Source organism: Coregonus lavaretus (assembly GCF_964263955.1).
Source record: "Coregonus lavaretus genome assembly, chromosome: 6".
NCBI classification, from domain to species: Eukaryota; Metazoa; Chordata; class Actinopteri; order Salmoniformes; family Salmonidae; genus Coregonus; species Coregonus lavaretus.
In genome coordinates this window covers 55,395,649-55,423,381 of record NC_139993.1, presented here as the reverse complement: position 1 = coordinate 55,423,381, position 27,733 = coordinate 55,395,649, and the positions used below count along the sequence as shown (strand labels likewise).

Below are 27,733 nucleotides of genomic sequence, written 5' to 3'. Positions count from 1 at the left end.
CCATGTCAACCATTTATTCATCAGTTGTTCAATACAAGAAAAGGTAAATAATCTATGACAAAATAAACAGTAACAGAGGGGAGAGAGGGTTTAGCTAGCAGCAGACAGACAGTGCTTACATCAATATGTACATTAGTTTAGCTCCATATCTTTTCATCCAAATTACATCTCTAAGCATTTCTCAGAAGCTTTCCAACATGGAACATTATGAGTGTTTTAAGGCGAGACAAAACAAAAACACAGGGTGCATCTCAAATGGCACCCTATTCCCCAGCAGTGCACTAGTTGACCAGAGCCCTATGGGCCCTGATCAAAAGTAGTGCACTTTATAGGGAATAAAGGGTGCCATTTGAGACGCACCCACACACAGATTTTATAAAAAGGTAATAACTGCACTTTAGGGTAGGGCACAACGGTTATGTTACAAATATGCACCAGGTTCCAAAAGTTAAGTACTAATAATACACATAGCTAATGACTAAACTCTAGAATATGAATTCCCTTCAGTCTTCCATTGAGGAAGTTGAGTGCTCTGTGCTCAGGTTTGGGGGAGGGTGTTATGTTTGGGGAAGGGGTATAGGGATACGGGGTGGGTCACTCCTTCACTATTGTAAAGGTCTCCTTGGTGGTGGTTGGTTTACTCAGGGCCTGAATATCGTCTAGGAGCTCCATGGGGGTCACAATGTGGGACGATCCTGGAGAATAAAAAAACAATTACATGTTTGTTAAATAACAACAAAATAAAAGGACACACAGATGAAGAACATTCTGTAGTGTTGCTTTGCCTGACACTCAAGACCAGGGGTGCAACTTTGGTTTTAGATGTGGTGGGACATAATTATATATATATATTTCTTTTTGTCCAGTCGGATAAACACTCCAAACAGCCTACCCGACCGCTTGGAGGCGTCCGCATGGTCCTAAAGCACACCGTTGCCTCGTTTTGTATCACATTCCAATGATAAAACTGGGGGGGACAAAACTGCAATTTCAGAATGTGGCCCCCGTCCCTAGTGAAAGTTGCGCCCCTGCTCAAGACTGACCCATACTGTACTGTCATTTGTTCCCCCATTCATCACCTCCTGTTTTGTACTACCATTTATGTACAGCAGGGGGTGTCAAGCACTAGTCCAGTTACTGGGCTGTAGTTAAGGACAATGAGAATGGATGGTTGAATCTCAAAAGTCTTCTCAATTCTTTGTGTCCTCTCTCCTTGCATTGGAAAAGATCACATTGGAGGCGATGAGAGAGGATGCAACTAACAAGAGATTGAGATTCACCCACGGTGCCCTGCAGCACAGCAGGTAGAGTTGCTGCTGTTATTACCCACCTATGATGACCTCACAGGACTTGACGGACTGTGTGACCTGGTAGGCACAGCGCATCTCTGAGTAGCTAATGCCTCCAATGATGAAGATGATGAGCCTGGAGCCACTCTTCCGCTCGTCCTGAGAACTGGCCTTGTGTTTCTGACGGGCACTGGGAGAAGAGAGAAGGACGGATGGTGTGTGTATGTGTGTGTCTGAGATTAATAATAGTTACGTTATCATATTTTTTTCATTACTTAATCAGATCTGTATTTGTAAGAGTTGTAATTTATAACAGAACCATATCCTAGACCTAGACTATAAAGAGATCAGCTTGTGTAACTGACACACAGTAACGATGTGGGCCACTCATTGTCACATCCAGGCATAACACACCCCAAGGATGGGAGAAGACTCTGAATGGAGTTTGGTTTGAGTGCCAACGCTCCTTCTTTAACAGCCATAACCCCTTCCTCAACCCCAATCCACCCTTTGGGTTGCAATTAGTCTATGAATGTCATCCTTGTGCACTTTTTTGTTACCATCCTTTACCAAAAGCAAATACCACCAACTGCAATTGTGTGCCAATTCAAGAATGTTGAATCTTACCTGACAGCCCCAGAGCCATTCCAGGCTGCTGGGCACTCTGACTGGTGTGGCCATTCCCTGGTCTCCAGCTTGTTCTCCACAGCATCCTGGAACACCACACATCACACACAAAGTCTTAAATCAATACAGGATGTCAATCATACACTACAACTCATTCAGTTGTCATGATGGTGGGGAGGCAGTCACTGGACAATGGGCCCAGGACATTTGGTCACTTATTGCAGGTCCACGGCTGGTTGTGTTGCATAGCCTTAGTTCATAATAGTTAGGTGTAGGCTGGTATCAGCCATTGGGATAACTGATCCTAAATCAGTTGTATTGTTATGGGTAGAGAGTAATCAGTGCCTGTGTTCAATTCACAATTTCTATACTGTTTATTGCTAACAGTCTCTAGTGTCCAATGTTCTATGCCTGAGGGACCTAAACTGCACAAACAAGACTTACTGAAATGAGTTGAATTTTAACCTTTTGAGCTAGGGGCCATTTGAATAACCCTATCCCTCTCAGTTGCCTGTCCCTTTCTGAGAAGAAACGCAATGTACAGGAAAGTCCTCAATGAACTTCCTTCCCATAGCTGGAATTTTATTTGTGTTTAATGACGGAGTTATACACTTACCAGCCTCAATCGAAACAGCCAAGAGCCAATTTAGGAATATAAAATAATATTGAAAATCAGAACATAGTGTGCAACCTAGCTTTTCAATACCCAATAAACCAAACTATAGCCTCAATTGACCCGACACTCAATTTTCTGAGGAGTGGCTTCCGTCTGGCCACGCTAACATAAAAGGCCTGATTGGTGGAGTGCTGCAGAGATGGTTGTCCTTCTGGAAGGTTCCCCCCCATCTCCACAGAGGAGCTCTGGAGCTCTGTCAAAGTCACCATTGGGTTCTTGGTAACCTCCTCCTCCCTTGATTGATCAGTTTGGCCAGGCGGCCAGCTCTAGGAAGAGTCTTGGTGGTTCCAAACTTCTTCCATTTAAGAATGATGGAGGCCACTGTGTTCTTGGGGACCTTCAATGCTGCAAAATGTTTTTGGTACCCTTCCCCAGATCTGTGCCTCGACACAATCCTGTCTCAGAGCTCTATGGACAATTCCTTCGACCTCATGGCTTGGTTTTTGCTCTGACATGCACTGTCAACTGTGGGACCTTATATAGACAGGTGTGTGCCTTTACAAATCATGTCCAATCAAATGAATTTACCACAGGTGGACTCCAATGAAGTTGTAGAAACATCAAGGATGATCAATGGAAACAAGATGCACCTGAGCTCAATTTTCAAGTTTCATAGCAAAGGGGCTGAATACTTATGTAAATAAGGTATTTCTGTTTTTAATTTGTAATCCATTTTAGAATAAGGCTGTAACGTAACAAAATGTGGAAAAGGGGAAGGGGTCTGAATACTTTCCGAATGCACTTTAGATACCACAGTCAAAAACATTGCTTCATTCTAAGTGGTATGCTAGTATACAGTGGCTTGCGAAAGTATTCACCCCGCTTGGCATTTTTCCTATTTTGCCGCCTTAAACCTGGAATTAAAATTGATTTTGGGGGGGGTTTTGGGGGTTTGTATCATTTGATTTACACAACATGCCTACCACTTTGAAGATGCAAAATATTTTTTATTGTGAAACAAACAAGACGACAAAAAAAACAGAAAACTTGAGCGTGCATAACTATTCACCGCCCCAAAGTCAATACTTGTAGAGCCACCTTTTGCAGCAATTACAGCTGCAAGTCTCTTGGGGTATGTTTCTATAAGCTTAGCACATCTAGCCACTGGGATTTTTTCCCATTCATCAAGGCAAAACTGCTCCAGATCCTTCAAGTTGGATGGGTTCCGCTTGTGTACAGCAATCTAAGTCATACCACAGATTCTCAATTGGATTGAGGTCTGGGCTTTGACTAGACCATTCCAAGATATTTAAAATGTTTCCCCTTAAACCACTAGAGTGTTGCTTTGGCAGTATTCTCAGGGTCATTGTCCTGCTGGAAGGTGAACCTCTGTCCCAGTCTCAAATCTCTGGAAGACTGAAACAGGTTTCCCTCAAGAATTTCCTTGTATTTAGCGCCATTCATCATTCCTTCAATTCTGACCAGTTTCCCAGTCCCTGTCGATGAAAAACATCCCCACAGCATGATGCTGCCACCACCATGCTTCACTGTGGGGATGGTGTTCTCGGGGTGATGAGAGGTGTTGGGTTTGCGCCAGACATAGCGTTTTCCTTGATGGCCAAAAAGCTCAATTTTAGTCTCATCTGACCAGAGTACCTTCTTCCATATGTTTGGGGAGTCTCCCACATGCCTTTTGGCGAACACCAAACATGTTTGCTTATTTATTTTCTTTAAGCAATGGCTTTTTTTCTGGCCACTCTTCCGTAAAGCCCAGCTCTGTGGAATGTACGGCTTAAATTGGTCCTATGGACAGATACTCCAATCTCCGCTGTGGAGCTTTGCAGCTCCTTCAGGGTTATCTTCAGTCTCTTTGTTGCCTCTCTGATTAATGCCCTCCTTGCCTGGTCCGAGAGTTTTGGTGGGTGGCCCTCTCTTGGCAGGTTTGTTGTGGTGCCATATTCTTTTAAAAAAATTATAATGGATTTAATGGTGCTCAGTGGGATGTTCAAAGTTTCTGATTTTTTTTATAACCCAACCCTGATCTTTACTTCTCCACAACTTTGTCCCTGACCTGTTTGGAGAGCTCCTTGGTCTTCATGGTGACGCTTGCTTGGAGGTGCCCCTTGCTTAGTGGTGTTGCAGACTCTGGGGCCTTTCAGAATAGGTGTATATATACTGAGATCATGTGACACTTACAGTTGAAGTCAGAAGTTTACGTACACCTTAGCCAAATACATTTAAACTCAGTTTTTCACAATTCCTGACATTTAATCCTAGTAAAAATTCCCTGTCTTAGGTCAGTTAGGATCACCACTTTATTTTAAGAATGTGAAATGTCAGAATAATAGTAGAGAGAATGATTTATTTCAGCTTTTATTTATTTCATCACATTCCCAGTGGGTCAGAAGTATACATACACTCAATTAGTATTTGGTAGCATTGCCTTTAAATTGTTTAACTTGGGTCAAATGTTTCGGGTAGCCTTCCACAAGCTTCCCACAATAAGTTGGGTGAATTTTGGCCCATTCCTCCTGACAGAGCTGGTGTAACTGAGTCAGGTTTGTAGGCCTCCTTGCTCGCACACACTTTTTCAGTTCTTCCCACACATTTTCTATAGGATTGAGGTCAGGGCTTTGTGATGGCCACTCCAATACCTTGACTTTGTTGTCCTTAAGCCATTTTGCCACAACTTTGGAAGGATGCTTAGGGTCATTGTCCATTTGGAAGACCCATTTGCGACCAAGCTTTAACTTCCTGACTGATGTCTTGAGATGTTGCTTCAATATATCCACATAATTTTCCTTCCTCATGATGCCATCTATTTTGTGAAGTGCACCAGTCCCTCCTGCAGCAAAGCACCCCCACAGCATGATGCTGCCACCCCCGTGCTTCACGGTTGGGATGGTGTTCTTCGGCTTGCAAGCCACCCCCTTTTTCCTCCAAACATAATGATGGTCATTATGGCCAAACAGTTCTATTTTTGTTTAATCAGACCAGAGGACATTTCTCCAAAAAGTACGATCTTTGTCCCCATGTGCAGATGAAAACCGTAGTCTGGCTTTTCTATGGCGGTTTTGGAGCAGTGGCTTCTTCCTTGCTGAACAGACTTTTAGGTTATGTCGATATAGGACTTGTTTTACTGTGGATATAGATACTTTTGTACCTGTTTCCTCCAGCATCTTCACAAGGTCCTTTGCTGTTGTTCTGGGATTGATTTGCACTTTTCACACCAAAGTACGTTCATCTCTAGGAGACAGAACACGTCTCCTTCCTGAGCGGTATGACGGCTGCGTGGTCCCATGGTGTTTATACTTGCGTACTATTGGTTGCACAGATGAACGTGGTACCTTCAGGCGTTTGGAAATTGCTCCCAAGGATGAACCAGACTTGTGGAGGTCTACAATATTTTTTCTGAGGTCTTGGCTGATTTCTTTAGATTTTCCCATGATGTCAAGCAAAGAGGCACTGAGTTTGAAGGTAGGCCTTGAAATACATCCACAGGTACACCTCCAATTGACTCAAATGATGTCAATTAGCCTATCAGAAGCTTCTAAAGCCATTAATTTTCTAAGCTGTTTAAAGGCACAGTCAACTTAGTGTATGTAAACTTCTGACCCACTGGAATTGTGATACAGTGAATTATAAGTGAAATAATCTGTCTGTAAACAATTGTTGGAAAAATTAATTGTGTCATGCACAAAGTAGATGTCCTAACCGACTTGCCAAAACTATAGTTTGTTAACAAGAAATTTGTGGAGTGGTTGAAAAACGAGTTTTAATGACTCCAACCTAAGTTTATGTAAACTTCTGACTTAAACTGTAAATAAAGTCCACCTGTGTGCAATCTAACTAATTATGTGACTTCTGAAGGTAATTGGTTGCACCAGATCTTCTTTAGGGGCTTCATAGCAAAGGGGGTGAATACATATGCACTCAACTTTTCTGTAATTTATTTTTTAGAATTTTTTGAAGCAAGTTATTTTTTTCATTTCACATCAACAATTTTGACTATTTTGTGTATGTCCATTACATGAAATCCAAATAAAAATCCATTTAAATTACAGGTTGTAATGCAACAAAATAGGAAAAATGCAAAGGGGGATGAATACCTTTGCAAGGCACTGTATATACAGTGAGGGAAAAAAGTATTTCATCCCCTGCTGATTTTGTACATTTGCCCACTGACAAAGAAATTATCAGTCTATAATTTTAATGGTAGGTTTATTTGAACAGTGAGAGACAGAATAACAACAACACAAATCCAGAAAAACGCATGTCAAAAATGTTATAAATTGATTTGCATTTTAATGAGGGAAATAAGTATTTGACCCCCTCTCAATCAGAAAGATTTCTGGCTCCCAGGTGTCTTTTATACAGGTAACGAGCTGAGATTAGGAGCACACTCTTAAAGGGAGTGCTCCTAATCTCAGTTTGTTACCTGTATAAAAAGACACCTGTCCACAGAAGCAATCAATCAATTAGATTCCAAACTCTCCACCATGGCCAAGACCAAAGAGCTCTCCAAGGATGTCAGGGACAAGATTGTAGACATACACAAGGCTGGAATGGGCTACAAGACCATTGCCAAGCAGCTTGGTGAGAAGGTGACAACAGTTGGTCCAATTATTCGCAAATGGAAGAAACACAAAAGAACCGTCAATCTCCCTCGGCCTGGGGCTCCATGCAAGATCTCACCTCGTGGAGTTGCAATGATCATGAGAACGGTGAGGAATCAGCCCAGAACTACACGGGAGGATCTTGTCAATGATCAAGGCAGCTGGGACCATAGTCACCAAGAAAACAATTGGTAACACACTACGCCATGAAGGACTGAAATCCTGCAGCGCCCGCAAGGTCCCCCTGCTCAAGAAAGCACATATACAGGCCCGTCTGAAGTTTGCCAATGAACATCTGAATGATTCAGAGGAGAACTGGGTGAAAGTGTTGTGGTCAGATGAGACCAAAATCGATCTCTTTGGCATCAACTCAACTCGCCGTGTTTGGAGAAGGAGGAATGCTGCCTATGAACCCAAGAACACCATCCCCACTGTCAAACATGGAGGCGGAAACATTATGCTTTGGGGGTGTTTTTTTCTGCTAAGGGGACAGGACAACTTCACCACATCAAAGGGACGATGGACGGGGCCATGTACCATCAAATCTTGGGTGAGAACCTCCTTCCCTCAGCCAGGGCATTGAAAATGGGTCGTGGATGGGTATTCCAGCATGACAATGACCCAAAACACACGGCCAAGGCAACAAAGGAGTGGCTCAAGAAGAAGCACATTAAGGTCCTGGAGTGGCCTAGCCAGTCTCCAGACCTTAATCCCATAGAAAATCTGTGGAGGGAGCTGAAGGTTCGAGTTGCCAAACGTCAGCCTCGAAACCTTAATGACTTGGAGAAGACCTGCAAAGAGGAGTGGAACAAAATCCCTCCTGAGATGTGTGCAAACCTGGTGGCCAACTACAAGAAACGTCTGACCTCTGTGATTGCCAACAAGGGTTTTGCCACCAAGTACTAAATCATGTTTTGCAGAGGGGTCAAATACGTATTTCCGTCATAAAAATGCAAATCAATTTATAACATTTCTGACATGCGTTTTTCTGGATATTTTTGTTGTTATTCTGTCTCTCACTGTTCAAATAACCCTACCATTAAAATTATAGACTGATCATGTCTTTGTCAGTGGGCAAACGTACAAAATCAGCAGGAGATCAAATACTTTTTTCCCCTCACTGTATGTAACTGCCAAAATAAAGGAAACAGCAACATCAGCTCAACACCATAGTCCCCTCCAAGTGCAGGACCCTGGGACTGAACACATCCCTCTATCTAAAGGCTTGATTCTGTGACCAACTTGAGGCACTGTTCTTTCTGATAGGAGATAAAGGCCAGTGCCTGTTGCGCACCGCAACATCACCCATCTTGCAATCTGAGCAGAGGCAGTCAACATTTTGAAACGAAACATAATTACTTAAAACCTGGACGTTTATTTTTTATGAGGCATGTCTTACCATGTTCCGACAATAGGAATGTTAAGGGGATTCTTTGATAAACACTTCCTCATATGCCATTGAAACCAATATTTCTCTCATGTTCTCAACTTTCTTTCGTTGTCCAGCAGCCAAAGACACAATCCTAGTCATATTAACAACCCATGCTAGTTGTTGCGTCTTTAGATCTTCCCTCTTTCTACATATCTGAAGGATATTTTCATCTCTGTCATATGAAACCGCTCGCATTTGCGGTGCACTTTTGAGAACAGTGTTTTACTGCTAATTGCATTTTGGAACATTCGCGCTTATAGCCTACTGCTGTGTGTACATTGCTGCGCTTATAATGTGAAGAAATAGCCTAATAGTCTATCAACATTTTAAGCTAAACGTTCTGATCCGTTGCATCAGCCTCATTGCATCTTTCTAATTGACCTGGCCCGGGTATCCTGGATGGACATTGACCTCATTCTGTCAGTAGAGGATGCCTGGTTGTTCTTTAAAAGTGCTTTCCTCTCAATCTTAAATAAGCATGCCCCATTCAAAAAATTCAGAACTAAGAACAGATATAGCCCCTGGTTCTCCTCAGACTTGACTGCCCTTGACCAGCACAAAAACATCCTGTGGCGTACTGCATTAGCACCAAACAGCCCCCGCGATATGCAACTTTTTAGGGAAGTCAGGAACCAATATACACAATCAGTAAGGAAAGCAAAGGCTAGCTTTTTCAAACAGAAATTTGCATTCTGTAGCACTAACTCCAAAAAGTTTTGGGACACTGTAAAGTTCATGGAAAATAAGAGCACCTCCTCCCAACTTCCCACTGCACTGAGGCTAGGAAACACTGTCACCACAGATAAATCTACAATAATCGAGAATTTCAACAAGCATTTTTCTACGGCTGGCCATGCTTTCCACCTGGCTGCCACTACCCCGGCCACCAGCTCTGCACCCTCCGCTGCATTCAGACAGCTGATGTTCTGAAAGAGCTGAAAAATCTGGACCCCTACAAATCAGCTGGGCTAGACAATCTGGACCCTTTCTTTCTAGAATTAGCCGCCGAAATTGTCGCAACCCCTATTACTAGCCTGTTCAACCTCTCTTTCGTAACATCTGAGATCCCCAGAGATTGGAAAGCTGCCGCGGTCATCCCCCTCTTCAAAGGGGGTGACACTCTAGATCCAAACTGTTACAGACCTATATCCATCCTGCCCTGCCTTTCAAAATTATTTGAAAGCCAAGTTAACAAACAGATCACCGTCCATTTCGAATCCCACCGTACCTTCTCCGCTATGCAATCTGGTTTCCGAGCTGGTCATGGGTGCACCTCAGCCACGCTCAAGGTCCTAAATTATATTATAACCACGATCGATAAAAGACAGTACTGCGCAGCAGTCTTCATCGACCTGGCCAAGGCTTTCGACTCTGTCAACCACCACATTCTTATTGGCAGACTAAATAGCCTTGGTTTCTCTAATGACTGCCTCGCCTGGTTCACCAACTACTTCTCAGATAGAGTTCAATGTGTCAAATCGGAGGGCCTGTTGTCTGGACCTCTGGCCGTCTCTATGGAGGTGGCACAGGGTTAAACTCTCGGGCCAACTCTATTCTCTGTGTATATCAATGATGTCGCTCTTACTGCTGGTGACGCTCGGATCCACCTCTACGCAGACGACACCATTTTGTATACATCTGGCCCTTCATTGGACACTGTGTTAACAAACCTCCAAACGAGCTTCAACGCCATACAACACTCCTTCCGTAGCCTCCAACTGCTCTTAAACACTAGTAAAACTAAATGCATGCTCTTCAACCGAATGCTGCTTGCACCCGCCCACCCGACTAGAATCACTACTCTCGGCGGGTCTGACCTAGAGTATGTGGACAACTACAAATACCTAGGTGTCTGGTTAGACTGTAAACTCTCTTTCCAGACTCACATTAAGCATCTCCAATCAAAAGTTAGATCTAGAATCGGCTTCCTATTTCGCAACAAAGCCTCCTTCACTCATGCTGCCAAACATGCTCTCGTAAAACTGACTATCCTACCGATCCTTGACTTCGGCGATGTCATTTACAAAATAGCCTCCAACACTCTACTCAGCAAATTGGATGTAGTCTATCACAGTGCCATCCGTTTTGTCACCAAAGCCCCATATACTACTCACCATTGTGACCTGTACGCTCTTGTTGGCTGGCCCTCACTACATATTCGTCGCCAAACCCACTGGCTCCAGGTCATCTATAAATCACTGCTAGGCAAATCCCTGTCTTACCTTAGCTCACTGTTCACCATAGCAACACCCACCCGTAGTCTGCGCTCCAGCAGGTATATCTCACTGATCATCCCCAAAGCCAACACCTCCTTTGGCCACCATTCCTTCCAGTTCTCTGCTGCCAATGACTGGAACGAACTGCAAAAATCTCTGAAGCTGGAGACTCTTATCTCCCTCACTAACTTTAAGCGTCAGTTGTCAGAGCAGCTTACCGATCACTGCACCTGTACACAGCCATTCTGAAATTAGCCCACCCAACTACCTCATCCCCATATTGTTATTATTTTGCACCCCAGTATCTCTATTTGCACATCATCTTTTGCACATCTATCATTCCAGTGTTAATACGAAATTGTAACTATTTTGCACTATGGCCTATTTATTGCCTTACCTCCATAACTTACATTTGCACACACTGTATATATTTTTTCTGTTGTATTTTTGACTTTGTTTTGTTTACCCCATATGTAACTCTGTTGTTGTTTTTAATCGCACTGCTTTGCTTTATCTTGGCCAGGTCGCAGTTGTAAATGAGAACTTGTTCTCAACTGGCTTACCTGGTTAAATAAAGGTGAAATAAATAAGTAAAAAATGTTAAAGGTTTTTGATGTACAGTGGTTGTATTAATTTGGGACCTATCGCGTCCCACAACTGTCCCAGAGTATGTTCTGGAATATGTATTTATCACACAGAAGCACAAGCTGACCAATAGAATAGATCAACTTTTGTACTATGGAGGATAGTAGATTTAGATAGGCTAGTGCTTTTGCTGTTCGTTAGACCTACTCATCTTCTTGGCTGACGAAAAGTAAATGTAGACAGTTCTTCTAACATCTTCAATATGCGCCTCGGAATTCGATAAGGACTTCCTGACGGGCCAGCCCCAGGTGGTGAGGGTAGGCAACACAAGGGCCCCTCAGGGGTGCGTGCTAAGTCCCCTACTGTACACACCCGCATAGTTGTGAAGAGGGCACGACAGCATCTCTTCCCCCTCAGGAGGATGAAAACATTTGGGATGGGTCCTGGGATCTTCAGAATGTTTTACAGCTGCACCAGAAAGCATCTTGACTGGCTGCATCACCACTTGGTATGGCAAATGTACTGCCCTCGACCACAAAGCGCTACAGAGGGTGGTGCAGATGCCCCAGTACATCACTGGAGCTGAGCTACCTGCCATCCAGGACCTCTACATGTGTCAGAGGAAGGCCCGAAAAATTGCCAAAGACTTCAGCCACCCAAGCCATTACCTGTTCCCTCTGCTAATGTTTGGCAGACGGTACCGGCGCATTGGCTCTCGGACCAACAGGCTCCGAGATAGCAGTCTTATGGCTTGGGGGTTGAAGCTAAATAGCCATAAGACTCCTAAATAGTTCATTAAATGGCTACACGGACTACATACACTCACCGGCCTATATACACTCACCCCATTCAGGAAACTGGATCGCTCCTACAGACAGTCACGTGGCATTGGCTTGCTATATAAAGGAGGCAGACAGGCATCGAGGCATTCAGTTACTGTTCAATTGAACGTTAGAATGGGTCAAACGAGTGACCTAAGCGACTTCGAGTGTGGTATGATCGTCGGGGCCAGGTGTGCCGGATCCAGTATCTCAGAAACGTCCGCCCTCCTGGGCTTTTCACGCACGATAGTGTCTAGGGCAGGACTCTCCAACCCTGTTCCTGGAGAGCTACCATCCCTGTGAGTCAATCTAAGTAACATAATACAAAAATCCCCATCAAAATCCATCCGTTTAAGCTAGAGATATTGTTTTTTTTGCATGGGCTGCATCTCAATCCACTACATGTCGGCCTTCTGCATCTGCGGTGGAAGGTGGCCGAGCTACAGCGGTGTTTGTCAGATCATGAGACATCCTGAAAATCGGTCTTCTCACGGAAACGTCTAGCGTCCGAATGGTTTGTCATACAAACTAATATGACTAAGGGAGACTCTCACGAACACGATGGTGTTCTCCATTTTGCTTTACGACCCCCACAAGTGTGATGGGACTCGTCTGAAGGTAACCCATACAAACGAATGGAAGTATGGATGTAGTTTTGTGGCAACAAAAATAAGTGGTTAAATATGTGTAAAAAAAAATACAAATATTTCCTAAGCTTTCTTTAACTGTTGGGGGGGATACCTAAAGGGGTCCTAAAATTATAAATCAAATTGCTAAATGAACCCCCCCCACACTCTTTCAAAGTCACTGAGATCTCTTATTCTAGCCATGGTAACTGGGCATTTTTATCCATGACCCTAAGCATGATGGGATGTTCCACCTTTGTGTAAGCACCTGCTTTGTATCCCTTATTTAATCAAGTATTTCCTTTTTTTGGCAGTTACCTGCATATTGGAACGTTGCCTCAAACTCAGCCCATTCCAGAGCTTGGGACTATAAGGTTCTATCTGCATTTTTGTCAAAACTGAGTTATTGATATAGCCTTGTTCTGTTCAATGTTCTCTACCTATACTGTACTCTAAATAACCACATTCAAGTTCAAAAGAATTCAAGACAAAAACCGCTGACACCATTCAAACCAATGAGGGGTTTGGAACTTTAAAGCCAATAATCTCAGAATCATCATTTTTGCAGAACCTTGTAGTCCCAAACTCTGGAAGTATTGTTAATCTCACATATAGGGAAGCATGTAACAACCCATACAAGAGGTAAGATTTGAGGGGCTAGCAGAGAGGGTCAGTTGCCGTCAACAAGTGGGTCACAATGTGTCTGGTTTTGCCCCAGGGACCAACACACAACAGTACAGGCACAGCATAGGCTAGCACAGTCCAGCATATAGAATAACACATGATCATACTGTATCAGATGACCTGAATCAGATCACTTCTTTTGTCACGCTTATAGAGCCTCGATCCACTGTTTCACACAGATGCCATGGACACAGAGTTAAGTAGCACAGGGACCCAGAAAAGGACTGTGTACACCCCGTGACTCCCTCCCTCCCAGAGAAAAGCTAAGTGACACAGTTCTGTTCTGTGAGATAGGAAACGGTTTATCATCGTTATCATCACACCGACCTCCATCACGTCTTTGATAACAGGTGTCCATCGGGACAGGTTGTATGTCTCCTCCTGAGTGCGGTCCCTTCGAGATGACCTACGCAGTGGGAAGAAGCTCGGCTGGGTGGAGGGGAGAGAGAGCGAGACAGAGAGACAGAGAGAGAGACAGAGAGACAGAGAGACAGAGAGAGAGAGAGAGAGACAAAAGAGGAACAACAATAAATAAAAGCCCAGTTTAAGGTAAGAAGATACAAAAGGAGAATTGCAAGAAAGAAAGTACACAACCCCATAAAACTAGTGAAGGACCACACTACTATACAATACACAATGATGGTACTGTAGAATCCACCTGGGCTATGAGCCTGCTAAGATCTAGTAAACTACGTACAGTATGCCCTATAACGTCTCACTTACCGAAGATATGATGGGGACTCCCAGTTCTCTCCAGTTGAGAATGAACTCTCGGTCCTCCTCGATCTTAACGTGCTGGATGAGTTTGTTCAGGTTTTCCTCTGTTGTGCCTGTTCAGAACCAGAAAGAAAAAGGTTTTAAAAAGGTTATTTGACTAAAGTTACCTCAGGCCAAATTAAAATAGATTCTATTGAAGGAATATTCCTATGGCTGAAGCTCCAACGGTACCTTAGTCAAGGGACAAATAAGGAATTCATGACCTTCCATTTTCAAACCGTAGACTTTCATTACATTTTCAATGTTATAGATGCCATATAAAAGTGACTAAATGATCACATGTAAATATAAAGACTTTGAGATTGTGAGGGTGCAGGTTGTGTCAGAGCAGCAGACCCACCATTGAGGCTGAAGATGTAGAGGAGAACAGCTCTGATCTTGTCGTAGGTGCCATGGGGGTGCAGCAGGACAGGGAGCAGTGTCCTCATGGGGTCCTTCACCTTCACACCCTCCACATCAGACCCTACTGCCAGGTCCTATACAACAGCGAAGACATAACATCACTCAGGAACCACAGTGACATTTTAGACATACGTATGAGACAGTGTAAAACATACCTGCTCAGCTTTGCATAGTTTCTCCACGTTCTTCTGGAAGTGGTTCATACAGTCTTCAGTCAAATTCAGATGGACCGTTTTCTGTGGTTGACATTGAAACATGGCTGGTGTTTTTATTCTAATATCAATAAATTTTTTCCCCACATGGTAGTATAAGTGAACAGCTTTAATTTCTATATAAACCCAGTCACATAATAGGGGAGTTACCAGTTCCTTCACAGTATCGTTTCCATAGACACCAGGTGAAGAAAGCACCACATGATACAGGGCCTCGAAGGCATCACACCCGACCCTAACAGACCAATCAGAATGAGCCACCCAGAGCAGCCCAATCAGAATGAGCTAACCAGAGCAGACCAATCAGAATGAGCTAACCAGAGCAGACCAATCAGAATGAGCTAACCAGAGCAGACCAATCAGAATGAGCCAACCAGAGCAGACCAATCAGAATGAGCCAACCAGAGCAGACCAATCAGAATGAGCCAACCAGAGCAGACCAATCAGAATGAGCCAACCAGAGCAGACCAATCAGAATGAGCCAACCAGAGCAGACCAATCAGAATGAGCCAACCAGAGCAGACCAATCAGAATGAGCCAACCAGAGAAGACAAGATCACCTGGTGCTACGTACCTGAGCAACCTGCTTGCGGAAGTGGGGCATCTTCTTCATAAGCTGAGATAAACCGCTTATTGTGATCTAGAAAACATTTAAAATAATGATGAGAAGAAAATAATAATGGGAACTCGAGGTAGAGGACAAAACCAGATACAGGAAAGCTTTCTAGTTTCATGTGGAACAGAGGTGGAGGGAGAAGCTAAAATGGCTACCTACCTTTCCATCCGGCTGTTTTTTGTTGGCAGAAATTTCCTTCACCAGCTTAGGTAATTGCCTAGAATATAAAGCACATAGTTAACAAATTATATTCATTATAACTATTATTTTGTAAGAAGAAAAAAAAGATACTTACTCTGACACCTCAGCAATGTGCATGTGTCTGAGTCTGGCCCACAGCTGGTCATCCTCATTCAGCAGGGCCTCCTTCTCAGAACCCTCTTTAGACTTGTATCTGGACAGAAAAACAAGTGAACGAACAACGTTTATCTTACATCATCATGGCGGTGGATTATATGTATGTCTATGTTTACAGTATGCAGCAAAAAGAACAGCACACAGCTAGCCAAAAGAGACATTACTTGGTGTCAACTGTATAAATGTCTTAGGAGCCAGCTACTGTGCAGCTATCCTCTAAATCAGTGCTTCTCAATTATTTTCTGTTCCCCCCCCCCCCCCCGACAGAAAATAGTTAAAGTGCATCAATTTGCCTGAAATTCAAACAAAAAATGTAATCCTTATATAAGGAAAAATTAAATATAATCAATAAATAATAATAAATTCAAATTGATCCGCAACATTAACTCAGGAGCACAATATAAGAAACACTTTGACCTATAAAACAAAAATGAATAAAACAATTTGTGCTTATTTTTTTTTATCAAAATGAGGAAGTCAGGATTAATGGCTACAATGAGCACGTTTTGCAGTGCACAGCTTTTCGAAGCGGGGTTTGAAGCATGATACTGCAATTCTCAGCTCCTGCTCAATGTTTAGCTGGGACCTGTACTTGGTCTTCAGTGCAGCAACAGCAGAGAAGCCAGTCTCACAAAGATAAGATGTTGCAAAAGGAAGAAGAATGCCCATGGCCCTCTGCCCTAAGAGTGGATACTGCCTCTCTACACTCAGTGTCTGTGATGTGAAACTCAGTCTCAATGTGGAGTCAGACGTCATATCAATGAACTGGTCCTCCTCTGCAGAGCTGAAACCAGTTGGAGCTGGTGCATTGAAAGGATCTCTCACTCAGTCATATTGGGAACTGTTTTCAGGGAAGTACTTTTTAAAGAATCCCATCAGAGATGAAATATGCTCCTTAATATATGGAATCACTGAGGTGGCACCATAGTCAGTAGTGTCAACAAATTCATGCAGGTTCTCGAATGAATCAGTATTTCCTTCATCAAGTCGCCTGCCCCACATTGCAAGCTTTCGAGTGAAAGAGCTGATCTTGTCTGTGACCTGAGGGAGGTGTTTATCTTTCCCTTGAAGCTGTAGATTTAGTTCATTTAGCTTTCCAAATATGTCACTCAGGTAGGCCAGTTTTGCCAGGAAGTTCTCATCACTAAATTTTTCTGCGAGGTCATACTTGTGCTCATGCTCCGAAAACATTCTTATCTGCTCTCTGAGCTCAAAAACTCGGGACAATACTTTTCCTCGTGACAGCCACCTTGATTCACTGTGAAACAGCACAGCTTCATGTTCTGCTCCCATCTCCTCACAGATAGCAGAGAAGACTCTTGTTTTTAGTGGTCTGGTCTTTATAAAATTGACTACACCTACAATGTCAGTCATAACCTCACTTAATTCAGAGGAAAGGTGCCTTGATGCCAGTGCTTCTCTGTGTATAACACAGTGTGTCCACTCAGCATTAGGTGAGGCCTTCTTGATGAGTGCCCAAAGTCCTTTTCTCATCCCTGCCATGGTCTGTGCACCATCACTGCAAACACCAATGCAGTTCTCCCACTTTAGCCCATTCTCAGTCAGAAAGCAGTCCAGCATTTTGAATAGCTCTTCAGCTGTGGCTCTGTCTCTGACATATTTACAAAAAAGTAGATCCTCACACAGGGAGTTTGTCATGTCAAAACGTACATAAGCGATAAACAAACAGTCTTTGTTGCCGTCAGTTGCTTCATCGAACTGTAAGGCAAAACGTTTGTCTTTGAGTTTATCTACCAGCTGTTCTTTAAGATCGTTAGCAATGTCATTTATACGTCTGGCGACAGTGTCATTGGACAGAGGGATAGTCTTTATTTTTGCAGCACTTGCATCATCCAGCATGACAGAGACCATGTCTAATGCTGCAGGCAGTATCAGCTCTGGTTTACTGAAGTAGCATTCACAAAGCGGGACGATTGTTGGCAATATTCGGCACGTTTTCGCGGCTTATCAGCGTGATTGGGGTTTAATGTCTTTAAGTTAATTTATTTGGCTTCATGCTGTCCGTTGCCAACATTTTTAGACACAGTATACATACCGGTCTTTCCTCGTCTCCCACCGTAGTCACAGTGAAGCCAAGCGCTACATACGCTTCGTCATATTTCCTCGTCTTAGCTTTCGGGAGACTTACGTTTGTCTCATTATCTCCGTCTCTCTTCGCCTTTCTTTTCATCCCTGTTAAATTTTTTCCCATGGTGTCTCTTAAGGGTTTGTTATCTGCACTTCATATCTCCTGTTCTGTGCGCTCTTGTTCGGTGCAAAAAAACCCTACTCCCTGCGGCAAAAAAAGCATGTTCCCCGGGGTCACACGCGCCCCCCCTGGCATCGCTCCGAGCCCCCCCAGGGGGGCGCGCCCCACTATTTGAGAAGGACTGCTCTAAATGAATACAGAAAGCCTTTGTCATATTGCCTTTGTCATATTGCTTTTGACCCATTCAGACATTCCAGAACAAGTGAGAACAAGAAAACAGAACACAAGGCAGGGGTTCAAGGGAGAGTGGACCACAGGAAGACTATTGGTCGCTAAGGGAGAGTGGACCACAGGAAGACTAATGGTCGCTAAGGGAGAGTGGACCACAGGAAGACTAATAATATATCATATAATAATAATAGTAATAATAAATATATTCCATTTAGCAGACATTTTAATCCAAAGCGATTTACGGTCATGCGTGCATCCATTTTATGTATGGGTAGCCCCGGGAATCCAACCCACAACCCTGGCGGTGCAAGTGCCATGCTCTACCTGAGCTATACAGGACCACAGGACTAATAGTCGCCAAGGCATCAGCTAATGGGGATCTGAATAAAGAATTTAAAAAATAGTACTGGGACTGAGCTGGGGTCTTACTTGTAGGTGTCGTTCTTGATTGGGACAAGGTCGTAGGCCATGGCCTGATAGGTCAGCTCATGTAGGATGGGGGTCACGGGGTCAAAGCCCCTCTCTACAATGAGCAGCTGGGCCTGGGTCTTTCCCTAAGGGGAACACACAACACACACAGAAAGGTGTCATTTACATTGTAGTATTACACTTGGTAGTGTTGTACTATTACAGTATGTGGCTACCCTCGCTAACTTGTGTTTTTTCAATTACTTACTTCACAAACAAACACAAATTACCCTGCTAACCTTTCAACTAAATACTTCAAGACAACGTCTAGGGCCATGTCACTATAGTCTTTATGTAGCCTATTGGCTGGTGTCCGTCATCTCTAGCTATTTCCATAACACATTTTCTAACGCTCTCGGTTAAGTCCTTATTTATTGTGTCAACACCCTGCTGACAGCAGGCAAGATGGCCGCCTCACCTTTTTCTTGCCGTTGTCGTCCATATCGTAGTGCTTAGTCAGTTTGTAATCCACCAGCGCTGCTAGCTGTTTGGCATTATCCAGAGTGGTGTTATCCAACATGGTCTCCCTGACAAAATACATGGTTATGCATGAGTTATATACTGTATGACCGTCATAGATGTTAAGGTGACAAACATTTTTTGTTTGTTTCTGATACAATTATGTTTCGGATACATCTTACAAAAAAGTTATTACTAACAGAACAGCAGAGTCAAATATATATATATTTATATTATATACAGTACCACTCAAAAGTTTGGACACACCTACTCATTCAAGGGTTTTTCTTTATTTTTACTATTTTTTACATTGTAGAATAATAGTGAAGACATCAAAACTATGAAATAACACATATGGAATCATGTAGTAACAAAAAAAGTGTTAAACAAATCAAAATATATTTTATATTTGAGATTATTCAAATAGCCACCCTTTGCCTTGACAGCTTTGCACACTCTTGGCATTCTCTCAACCAGCTTCATGAGGTATTCACCTGGAATGCATTTCAATTAACAGGTGTGCCTTCTTAAAAGTTAATTTGTGGCATTTATTTCATTCTTAATGCGTTTGAGCCAATCAGTTGTGTAATGGGGCGGCAGGTAGCTTAGTGGTTAAGAGCGTTGTGCCAGTAACCGAAAGGTTGCTGGTTCTAATCCCCAAGCCAACTAGGTGAAAAATCTGTCGATGTGCCCTTGAGCAAGGCACTTAACCCTAATTGCTCCTGTAAGTCGCTCTGGATAAGAGCGTCTGCTAAATGACTAAAATGTAAATGTTGTGACAAGGTAGAGGGGGTATACAGAAGATAGCCCTATTTGGTAAAAGACCAAGTCCATATTATGTCAAGAACAGCTAAAATAAGCAAAGAGAAACAACAGTCCATCATCACTTTAAGATATGAAGGTCAGTCAATACGGAAAATGTCAAGAACTTTGAACGTTTCTTCAAGAGCAGTCGCAAAACCATCAAGCGCTATGATGAAACTGGCTCTCATGAGGACCGCCACAGGAATGGAAGACCCAGAGTTACCTCTGCTGCAGAGGATAAGTTCATTAGAGTTACCAGCCTCAGAAATTGCAGGCCAAATAAATGCTTCACAGAGTTCAAGTCACAGACACATCTCAACATCAACTGTTCAGAGGGGACTGTGTGAATCAGGCCTTCATGGTCGAATTGCTGCAAAAAAAACACTACTAAAGGACACCAATAATAAGAAGAGACCTGCTTGGGCCAAGAAACACGAGCAATGGACATTAGACCGGTGGAAATGTGTCCTTTGGTCTGGAGTCCAAATTTGAGATTTTTGGTTCCAACCGCTGTGTCTTTGTTAGATGAGGTGTGCGTGAACAGATGTTCTCCGCATGTGTAGTTCCCACGGTAAAGCATGGATGAGGTGGTGTTCTGGTGTGGGGGTGCTTTGCTGGTGACACTGTCTGTGATTTATTAAGAATTCAAGGCACACTTAACCAGCATGGCTACCACAGCATTCTGCAGCGATACACCATTCCATCTGGTTTGGGCTTAGTGGGACTATCATTTGTTTTTCAACAGGACAATGACCCAACACACCTCCAGGCTGTGTAAGGGCTATTTGACCAAGAAGGGGAGTGATTGAGTGCTGCATCAGATGACCTGGCCTCCACAATCCCCCGACCTCAACCCAATTGAGATGGTTTGGGATGAATTGGACCGCAGAGTGAAGGAAAAGCAGCCAACAAGTGCTCAGCATATGTGGGAACTCCTTCAAGACTATTGGAAAAGCATTCCAGGTGAAGCTGGTTGAGAGAATGCCAAGAGTGTGCAAAGCTGTCATCAAGGCAAAGGGTGGCTATTTGAAGAATCTCAAATATAAAATATATTTTGATTTGTTTAAAAACTTTTTGGTTACTACATGATTCCATAGTTTTGATGTCTTCACTATTATTCCCATAAAGAATCAGAAACTCAGAATGTGCTTGGGGGCTGAGGAGAAGGAGTGATGTCAGGAGTAAACTGAGAAAGCAGAAGCTCTCATCTCCTCTCTCTGACTCACTTCTTGTATCTGACCCCTGGGTTCTCGTCCAGCGTGGCACAGAGAGTGACAATCTGGGCTGCCAGAGTCTCCAGTGTCTTCGCTTTGTCCTGACTACTGTGAGGGCTGTAGATACTGCGGAAGGCCCCAGGGTTATCACAAGTGAACACCTGAAACATAAAGGATTGGTATAAACCGATCATGCGTAATACAGCTTTATCTACCGATTCTGATCAGATATTCCAACAATAAAATATTCTTCATAAAAGGATTATTATGATGTTACACATGGATGAGAGGAGGAGCGTCCTGAAATGTTATTGTGTGTGTACGCCATTTTTGAATGGCAAGATTTTTTGACTGAGTTCATTGTGTTCAGTTTCACTCTCAAATACTAGGTGCCAACAACACACAATAACTGACTAAATCTTCCCATAGTCCTACATTCTTAACAACTGATAAACATCTAACTTTTTTTTTTCTTTGGGGGGGGGGGGGGAGGGGATAAAAGACATCATACAATCCAACACAGTCACACCCATCAAGCTTTTTTTCTTGACAATAAAACAGGTATTTTGAATATAATGAAACCTACATGTGCTACGCAATCCAGATTTTCCGTTAGAGAATCATAGCGTTGACAGATTGCCTCAGTGTATTACATTATATTATAAGCAACGCCCTTCCAGGGTTTTGTGTTCCCTTTCTTGCCCTACGGAAGTCCAGCACCAGCTGACACTCACAGACCAACAACCATGAATAATCTAACCAACATAGTAAAAGTGATTTTGTAAGAGTCAGTGTCAGGAATAAAACAAGATAATTATAGAAAGCGTGAGACGAACAACCACTTACCTGTGACTCCTGGGGCAAGAAGGAAATGTTTAACTCCTTACAGACACGTATATACTTTCCACAGAATAGTTTCATTTTGTTGAACAACTCATCCGAACAATCTAAAAAAATAATTTCAAAAAATTAGTTCCAGAATTCACAATCAACTCATGAAATTGGTCTACCTTTTTCTAATGATTTGCATCAAGACTAAATGCTCCTTCCTACAGTATATATACTTACAGTCAGTGAAATAAACGTATGCTGCTTTGTACTTGGGTTTCAGCTTGAAGTCACCAATGAAGGCATCCACACACTAAGCGCAGTATGGAAATATTTCATTACAAATACACATTCACAACACTGTCAAACCTTGTACACATGAATAACAGTTGTATTGTTTAGTTTGTAATAATGATCAGTGCATTCGGAAAGTATTCAGACCCTTCGACTTTTTCCACATTTTGTTACGTTACAGCCTTATTCTAAAATGGATTAAATTGTTCCCCCCACCCCTCATCAATCTACACACAATACCCCATAATGACGAAGCAAAAACAGGTTTTTAGACATTTTTGAAAATGTATTAAAAATAAAAAAACAGAAATATGACATTTACATAAGTATTCAGACCCTTTACTCAGTACTTTATTGAAGCACATTTGGCAGCGATTACAGCCTTGAGTCTTCTTGGGTATGACACTACAAGCTTGGCACACCTGTATTTGGGGAGTTTCTCCCATTCTTCTCTGCAGATCCTCTCAAGCGCTGTCAGGTTGGATGGGGAGCGTCGCTGCACAGCTATTTTCAAGTCTCTCCAGAGATGTTCGATCGGGTTCAAGTCCGGGCTCTGGCTGGGCCACTCAAGGACATTCAGAGACTTGTCCCGATGCCACTCCTGTGTTGTCTTGGCTGTGTGCTTAGGGTCGTTGTCCTGTTGGAAGGTGAACCTTCGCCCCAGTCTGAGGTCCTGAGCGCTCCGGAGCAGGTTTTCATCAAGGATCTCTCTGTACTTTGCTCCGTTCATCTTTCCCTCGATCCTGTCTAGTCTCCCAGTCCCTGCTGCTGAAAAACATTGGCACAGAATGATGCTGCCACCACTATGCTTCACCGTAGGGATGGTGGCAGGTTTCCTCCAGAGATGGCGCTGAGCATTCAGGCCAAAGAGTTCAATCTTGGCTTCATCAGACCAGAGAATCTTGTTTCTCACAGTCTGAGAGTCCTTTAGGTGCAAAGCGGGCTGTCATTTGCCTTTTACTGAGGAGTGGCTTCCGTCTGGCCACTCTACCATAAAGGCCTGATTGGTGGAGTGCTGCAGAGATGGTTGTCCTTCTGGAAGGTTCTCCCATATCCACAGAGGAACTCTGGAGCTCTGTCAGAGTGACCATCGGGTACTTGGTCAGCTCCCTGACCAAGGCCCTTCTCCCCCGATTGCTCAGTTTTGCCGGGCGGCCAGCTCTAGGAAGATTCTTGGTGGTTCCAAACTTCTTCCATTTAAGAATGATGGAGGCCACTGTGTTCTTGGGGACCTTCAATGCTGCAGAAATGTTTTGGTACCCTTCCCCAGATCTGTGCCTCGACACAATCCTGTCCCGGAGCTCTACGGACAATTCCTTCGACCTCATGGCTTGGTTTTTGCTCTGACAGGCACTGTCTACTGTGGGACCTTATATAGACAGGTGTGTGCCTTTACAAATCATGTCCAATCAATTGAATTTACCACAGGTAAAAAACAGTTGTAGAAACTTCTCAAGGATGATAAATGGAAACAGGATGCACCTGAGCTCAATTTTGAGTCTCATAGCAAAGGGTCTGAATACTTATGTAAATAAAGTATGTTTTTTTTTTTTTTATACATTTGCTAAAAAATCTAAAAACCTGTTTTCGCTTTGTCATTATGGTGTATTGTTTGTAGATTGATGAGGAAAAATATGAATTTTATCCATTTTAGAATAAGGCTGTAACGTAACAAAATGTGGAAAAGGGGAAGGGGTCTGAATACTTTCTGAATGCACTGTAGACATTTCAATATTTTAGTGGAGTGTGGTGTATAGATATCTAATGTCGAACCTTAGCTGTAGGGGTCATGAAGTAGATGGCCTTCATTTCTAGTACAGGCTCTCTGCTTTTGTAGATGTCCTCCACAACTAAGAGAGAATACAGTTTCATTTCAGTTCATGGTGCAGATATCAATAATACCAATGCAGCCGTTTTAATCTCAATATCAAATCATTTCTGTGCAACAATTAAGTACCTTACTGTGAATGTTTTCAATTAAAATGGTCAAAAGGACACAAATTGCTTCTTAGCCAAGGGCAATTTCTCAAACAGTAATTTTGCTTGGACTGTCTGGGAGTGGTCTGAGTGGGGATGGGAAAACTGAAAATTAGCTGTTATTGGCAGAGAGGTTTGGAACTCTTTCTTATTGGTCTATTAACTAATTTACAGCTTGGTGATGTCACCACGGAAGGTCAAAACTCCATCCCATCAAAACAGGCAGAAATTTCAGGCAGTCTTTTCAAACAGTTCTTACACTATAAGGGCATTATCATAATTTTCACAATTTCACAGTATTATTCCAAAAGCATAGTGACTGCACTGGACATTTAAAACATAATCAAAGTAGCCTTGGGTTATTTGTAACATTAGTTCATAAGCAGTTCTACTGATAACAAAACAGACAGCCTTACAGGGATCTAATTTTTCATACCCCCACTCCATGAAGCGTCACTTTGATGTGTGAAAACTTCCACCACTTGCAATGTGGTTCTCCAATTACAACCAAAGTAATATTTAGGGTCTGAAATCATAGTTACAATCCCTATTGGCCGGACACAAGGCCAAGCAGTAGACATCTATGGAAATTATACAATTATAATTTAGTGTGACATACTGGTGATTCCCTCCTGCATCAAGTCGGACATTTTGCAGCATGAGGACAGAAGCTTGGTGGTGAAGTGGTCCAATATCAATATCTGAGGAATAAAATATGTATGTTATGACCTTGATATGAAGATACCTTTTGATTCAGACAATGTGTTGTATGTGGCACACAAGACAAGAGAGATGTACGTCATCAGCATAGCATACACTGCTGCTTGAGAATGTATTGTATCAAAACAATGACTGGACATTATGCTGTCGGGAATATAGCACTTAACCCAACTACATTGGCTTTACATAACGGTGATGGAATGCAGTCAATGTATTCAATAATGCAAGTGGGTGGTGTCAAAATAAACAGATCCAGTTATTTTACCTTCCATATTTCTGACTTCTTGCAATCCTCGATGATCGTTTCCTTTATTCCTAGTTGAAAGATGAATGGCAGTATATACTGTTATAGTTGACAACCCCTAGGCTACATTATTATTGACAGAGCTGCCCCCTCCCAAAAATTATCCAACTGGCAAAGCAATAAATGACATACCTTATTTCTCTTATCTAAAGCCACCCTACACAGACATTTTATTTTCATATTTGTTTACAGTGCACTGACCAATGTGTATACAATGACCTAGCCTTCCGCCCAGAACAGCTGCGCTCCTACTAGCTAGGTGGAGTTAGCTAAAGTTAGCTAGCTGGCTAACATGGCTAACTAACGAACCAAATTGGATGGGGTTTCACATTGCTATTCATGTGCAAACAAGTGATACAGTATCAATAGGAATCGCAATTGTAATCACCAGGTAGATAAACACCCAAAATGTCACAAACTAAAGTTGATCTCGGAACTCTTTGGCCACGGACACCCATAGCTAGTTTGCAAACTTCCGTATCAGAACTTAAGCTAGCTGACATTTCATTGTCACAAGTCAGAGAGGAGCACAACACAACTTTGCAAAAGGTCAACTGAATAACTTAATTGAGGTAACTATTAGCTCAAAATAAGCCCGATATTTTGAGTAGTTAAACGTTGCCATAATCAGTTTAACTTACTTTGCCAAACTACTCTTTTTAGCCCGTGCTCTGAACCAGTTGCCATCTTGTTTCTTGTTTCCAATTTCCACTGCCGCCTGCCCTGTCCCGTACTTTGTGCGTCATCAGTCTCGACAACTGCGCGCCAGCGGTCTGTAGTCCGAATTATGAGACATTTTAGTTTTCTGTGTTCAGAATAGTGAATGTAGCATATGATTAAACCATTTAGAAGAAGTGAATACCAATATGTTGACTGCACTCTATATATATATTTTAAAAATGCAATGGGCCATAAAAATAGGTTTTTGTTGGTGTTGTTTATTATAATCAAGATGTGCCAGTTTTGCCATCAGCCTATGTGGCATTGTCACCAAAGCAACCTCTATAACAGATCTAGCCTACTTACAGGTACACCTGCCTGCCTGCAGGTAACTGTTCTGTCCACGCCAATGATTGGGTGCCTCGCAGCAGCGGGCGGGGACACATATAGGTACAGCGTTTCAACCAACACAGAATCTGAAGAAGGCCATTGAACGCCAAAACGTCAATCTTTTAAACTTGTCTAATCAAACTAAGAATGTTTTATGGTGAGCGAACGTTACGTTTTTTCCTGTCCAATGACACATTTTTAGGTTGCACCTCTACTCACGTTGGTTGAGTACGCTATACTTCTTTCCAACCAACACAGATCAGAAATATGTTAAATAAAATATAAAAGCAATTCCAAAATAACTTCTCTCAACTATTCGAGAGAAACACCGGAGTGCAAGAAACAACAGCACTACTACAACAGAAAAGGATAACATCAAGAAGAGAAAGACAGAATGGGAGCTATCAAGTGGATGGTGATTTTTGCCTTGCTAGGCATAGGCTCTCAGGTAATTTTTATTTTCTATGATGCTATATACTCGTGCTATTTGTGTAGGCTTAGGATGTATCACAGATTTCCAATACAGTACTATTGCCATAACGTCAGCAGAACATGGATAGTCTGTTGGAAGAAAAGGAATGAGCTATTTAGAGAGAACACTGGGTCATTGACTGGCATACCTGTCATCAGGTATACTGTAAGATTAGCCTTGAATTGGGCACATTCATTCTAGAAAAGTGCTTGTTTGAATTTTATAAAATGTCTCATGGTATAAACATTGTTTGTTATTAGTTTCACATTCTCTTGTAGTAAAATATGTTTTTTTCTTCTGTTTTCACTTTCAGAGTTCAACTTCATCAGGTAGAACATTTATATTTTTGTCACATTACATGTACATTACTAAACTGTCTATATTTTTCAACTGCAGCATATAATGATGGTCGGATGAAAGTGGATTTATAAAAAAATACATGATTATTAAAATAAATTATAATGAATTGTAGTACATGTATGCACTAGTAATACTATATTTTCTAATTTGATCCAACATGAATCCAGTAACTCTGATTCTTTCTCTCTCCTCATATATAAATCACAGTGTTGATATTCAGGGTTACATCTAAGAGCATGACAGTGTGATGGAGCAGATACTTAGGAACCAGTTCCTACAAGATTACAGCAACCCCCAAGAACTCCCTGGACGCCTTTACCCAGTTCGGTGCCAACTCTGTGATGGGCTCCATCAACTCTCTGACCATGTACATCACTAAGGCTGAGGCCATGGATAACGGCCTGACTGTTCTGAGCCAGGCTGAGGTTGAAGAGACCACCGGTGAGTCTGTGTCTCCTACGAGACCT

General features: G+C 42.6%; 1 protein-coding gene across 1 annotated transcript; it reads right to left on the bottom strand.

Annotated features, from left to right (window-relative positions):
- Window positions 1–26,091, bottom strand: stxbp3 (syntaxin binding protein 3). Its single transcript, XM_084164758.1, has 19 exons — window positions 26,026–26,091; window positions 25,346–25,395; window positions 24,980–25,061; window positions 24,157–24,233; window positions 22,330–22,402; window positions 22,108–22,208; window positions 21,274–21,422; window positions 19,203–19,311; window positions 18,746–18,870; window positions 15,815–15,913; window positions 15,679–15,736; window positions 15,478–15,543; window positions 14,847–14,927; window positions 14,630–14,765; window positions 14,236–14,342; window positions 13,840–13,941; window positions 1,917–2,002; window positions 1,331–1,479; window positions 1–695 (listed from the first exon to the last, which is right to left on the bottom strand). The coding sequence occupies exons 1-19, from the start codon at window positions 26,069–26,071 to the stop codon at window positions 595–597; spliced, it is 1,797 nt and encodes a 598-aa protein (XP_084020884.1). The 5' UTR covers window positions 26,072–26,091; the 3' UTR covers window positions 1–594.
- Between the last annotated feature and the right edge of the window lie 1,642 nt (window positions 26,092–27,733).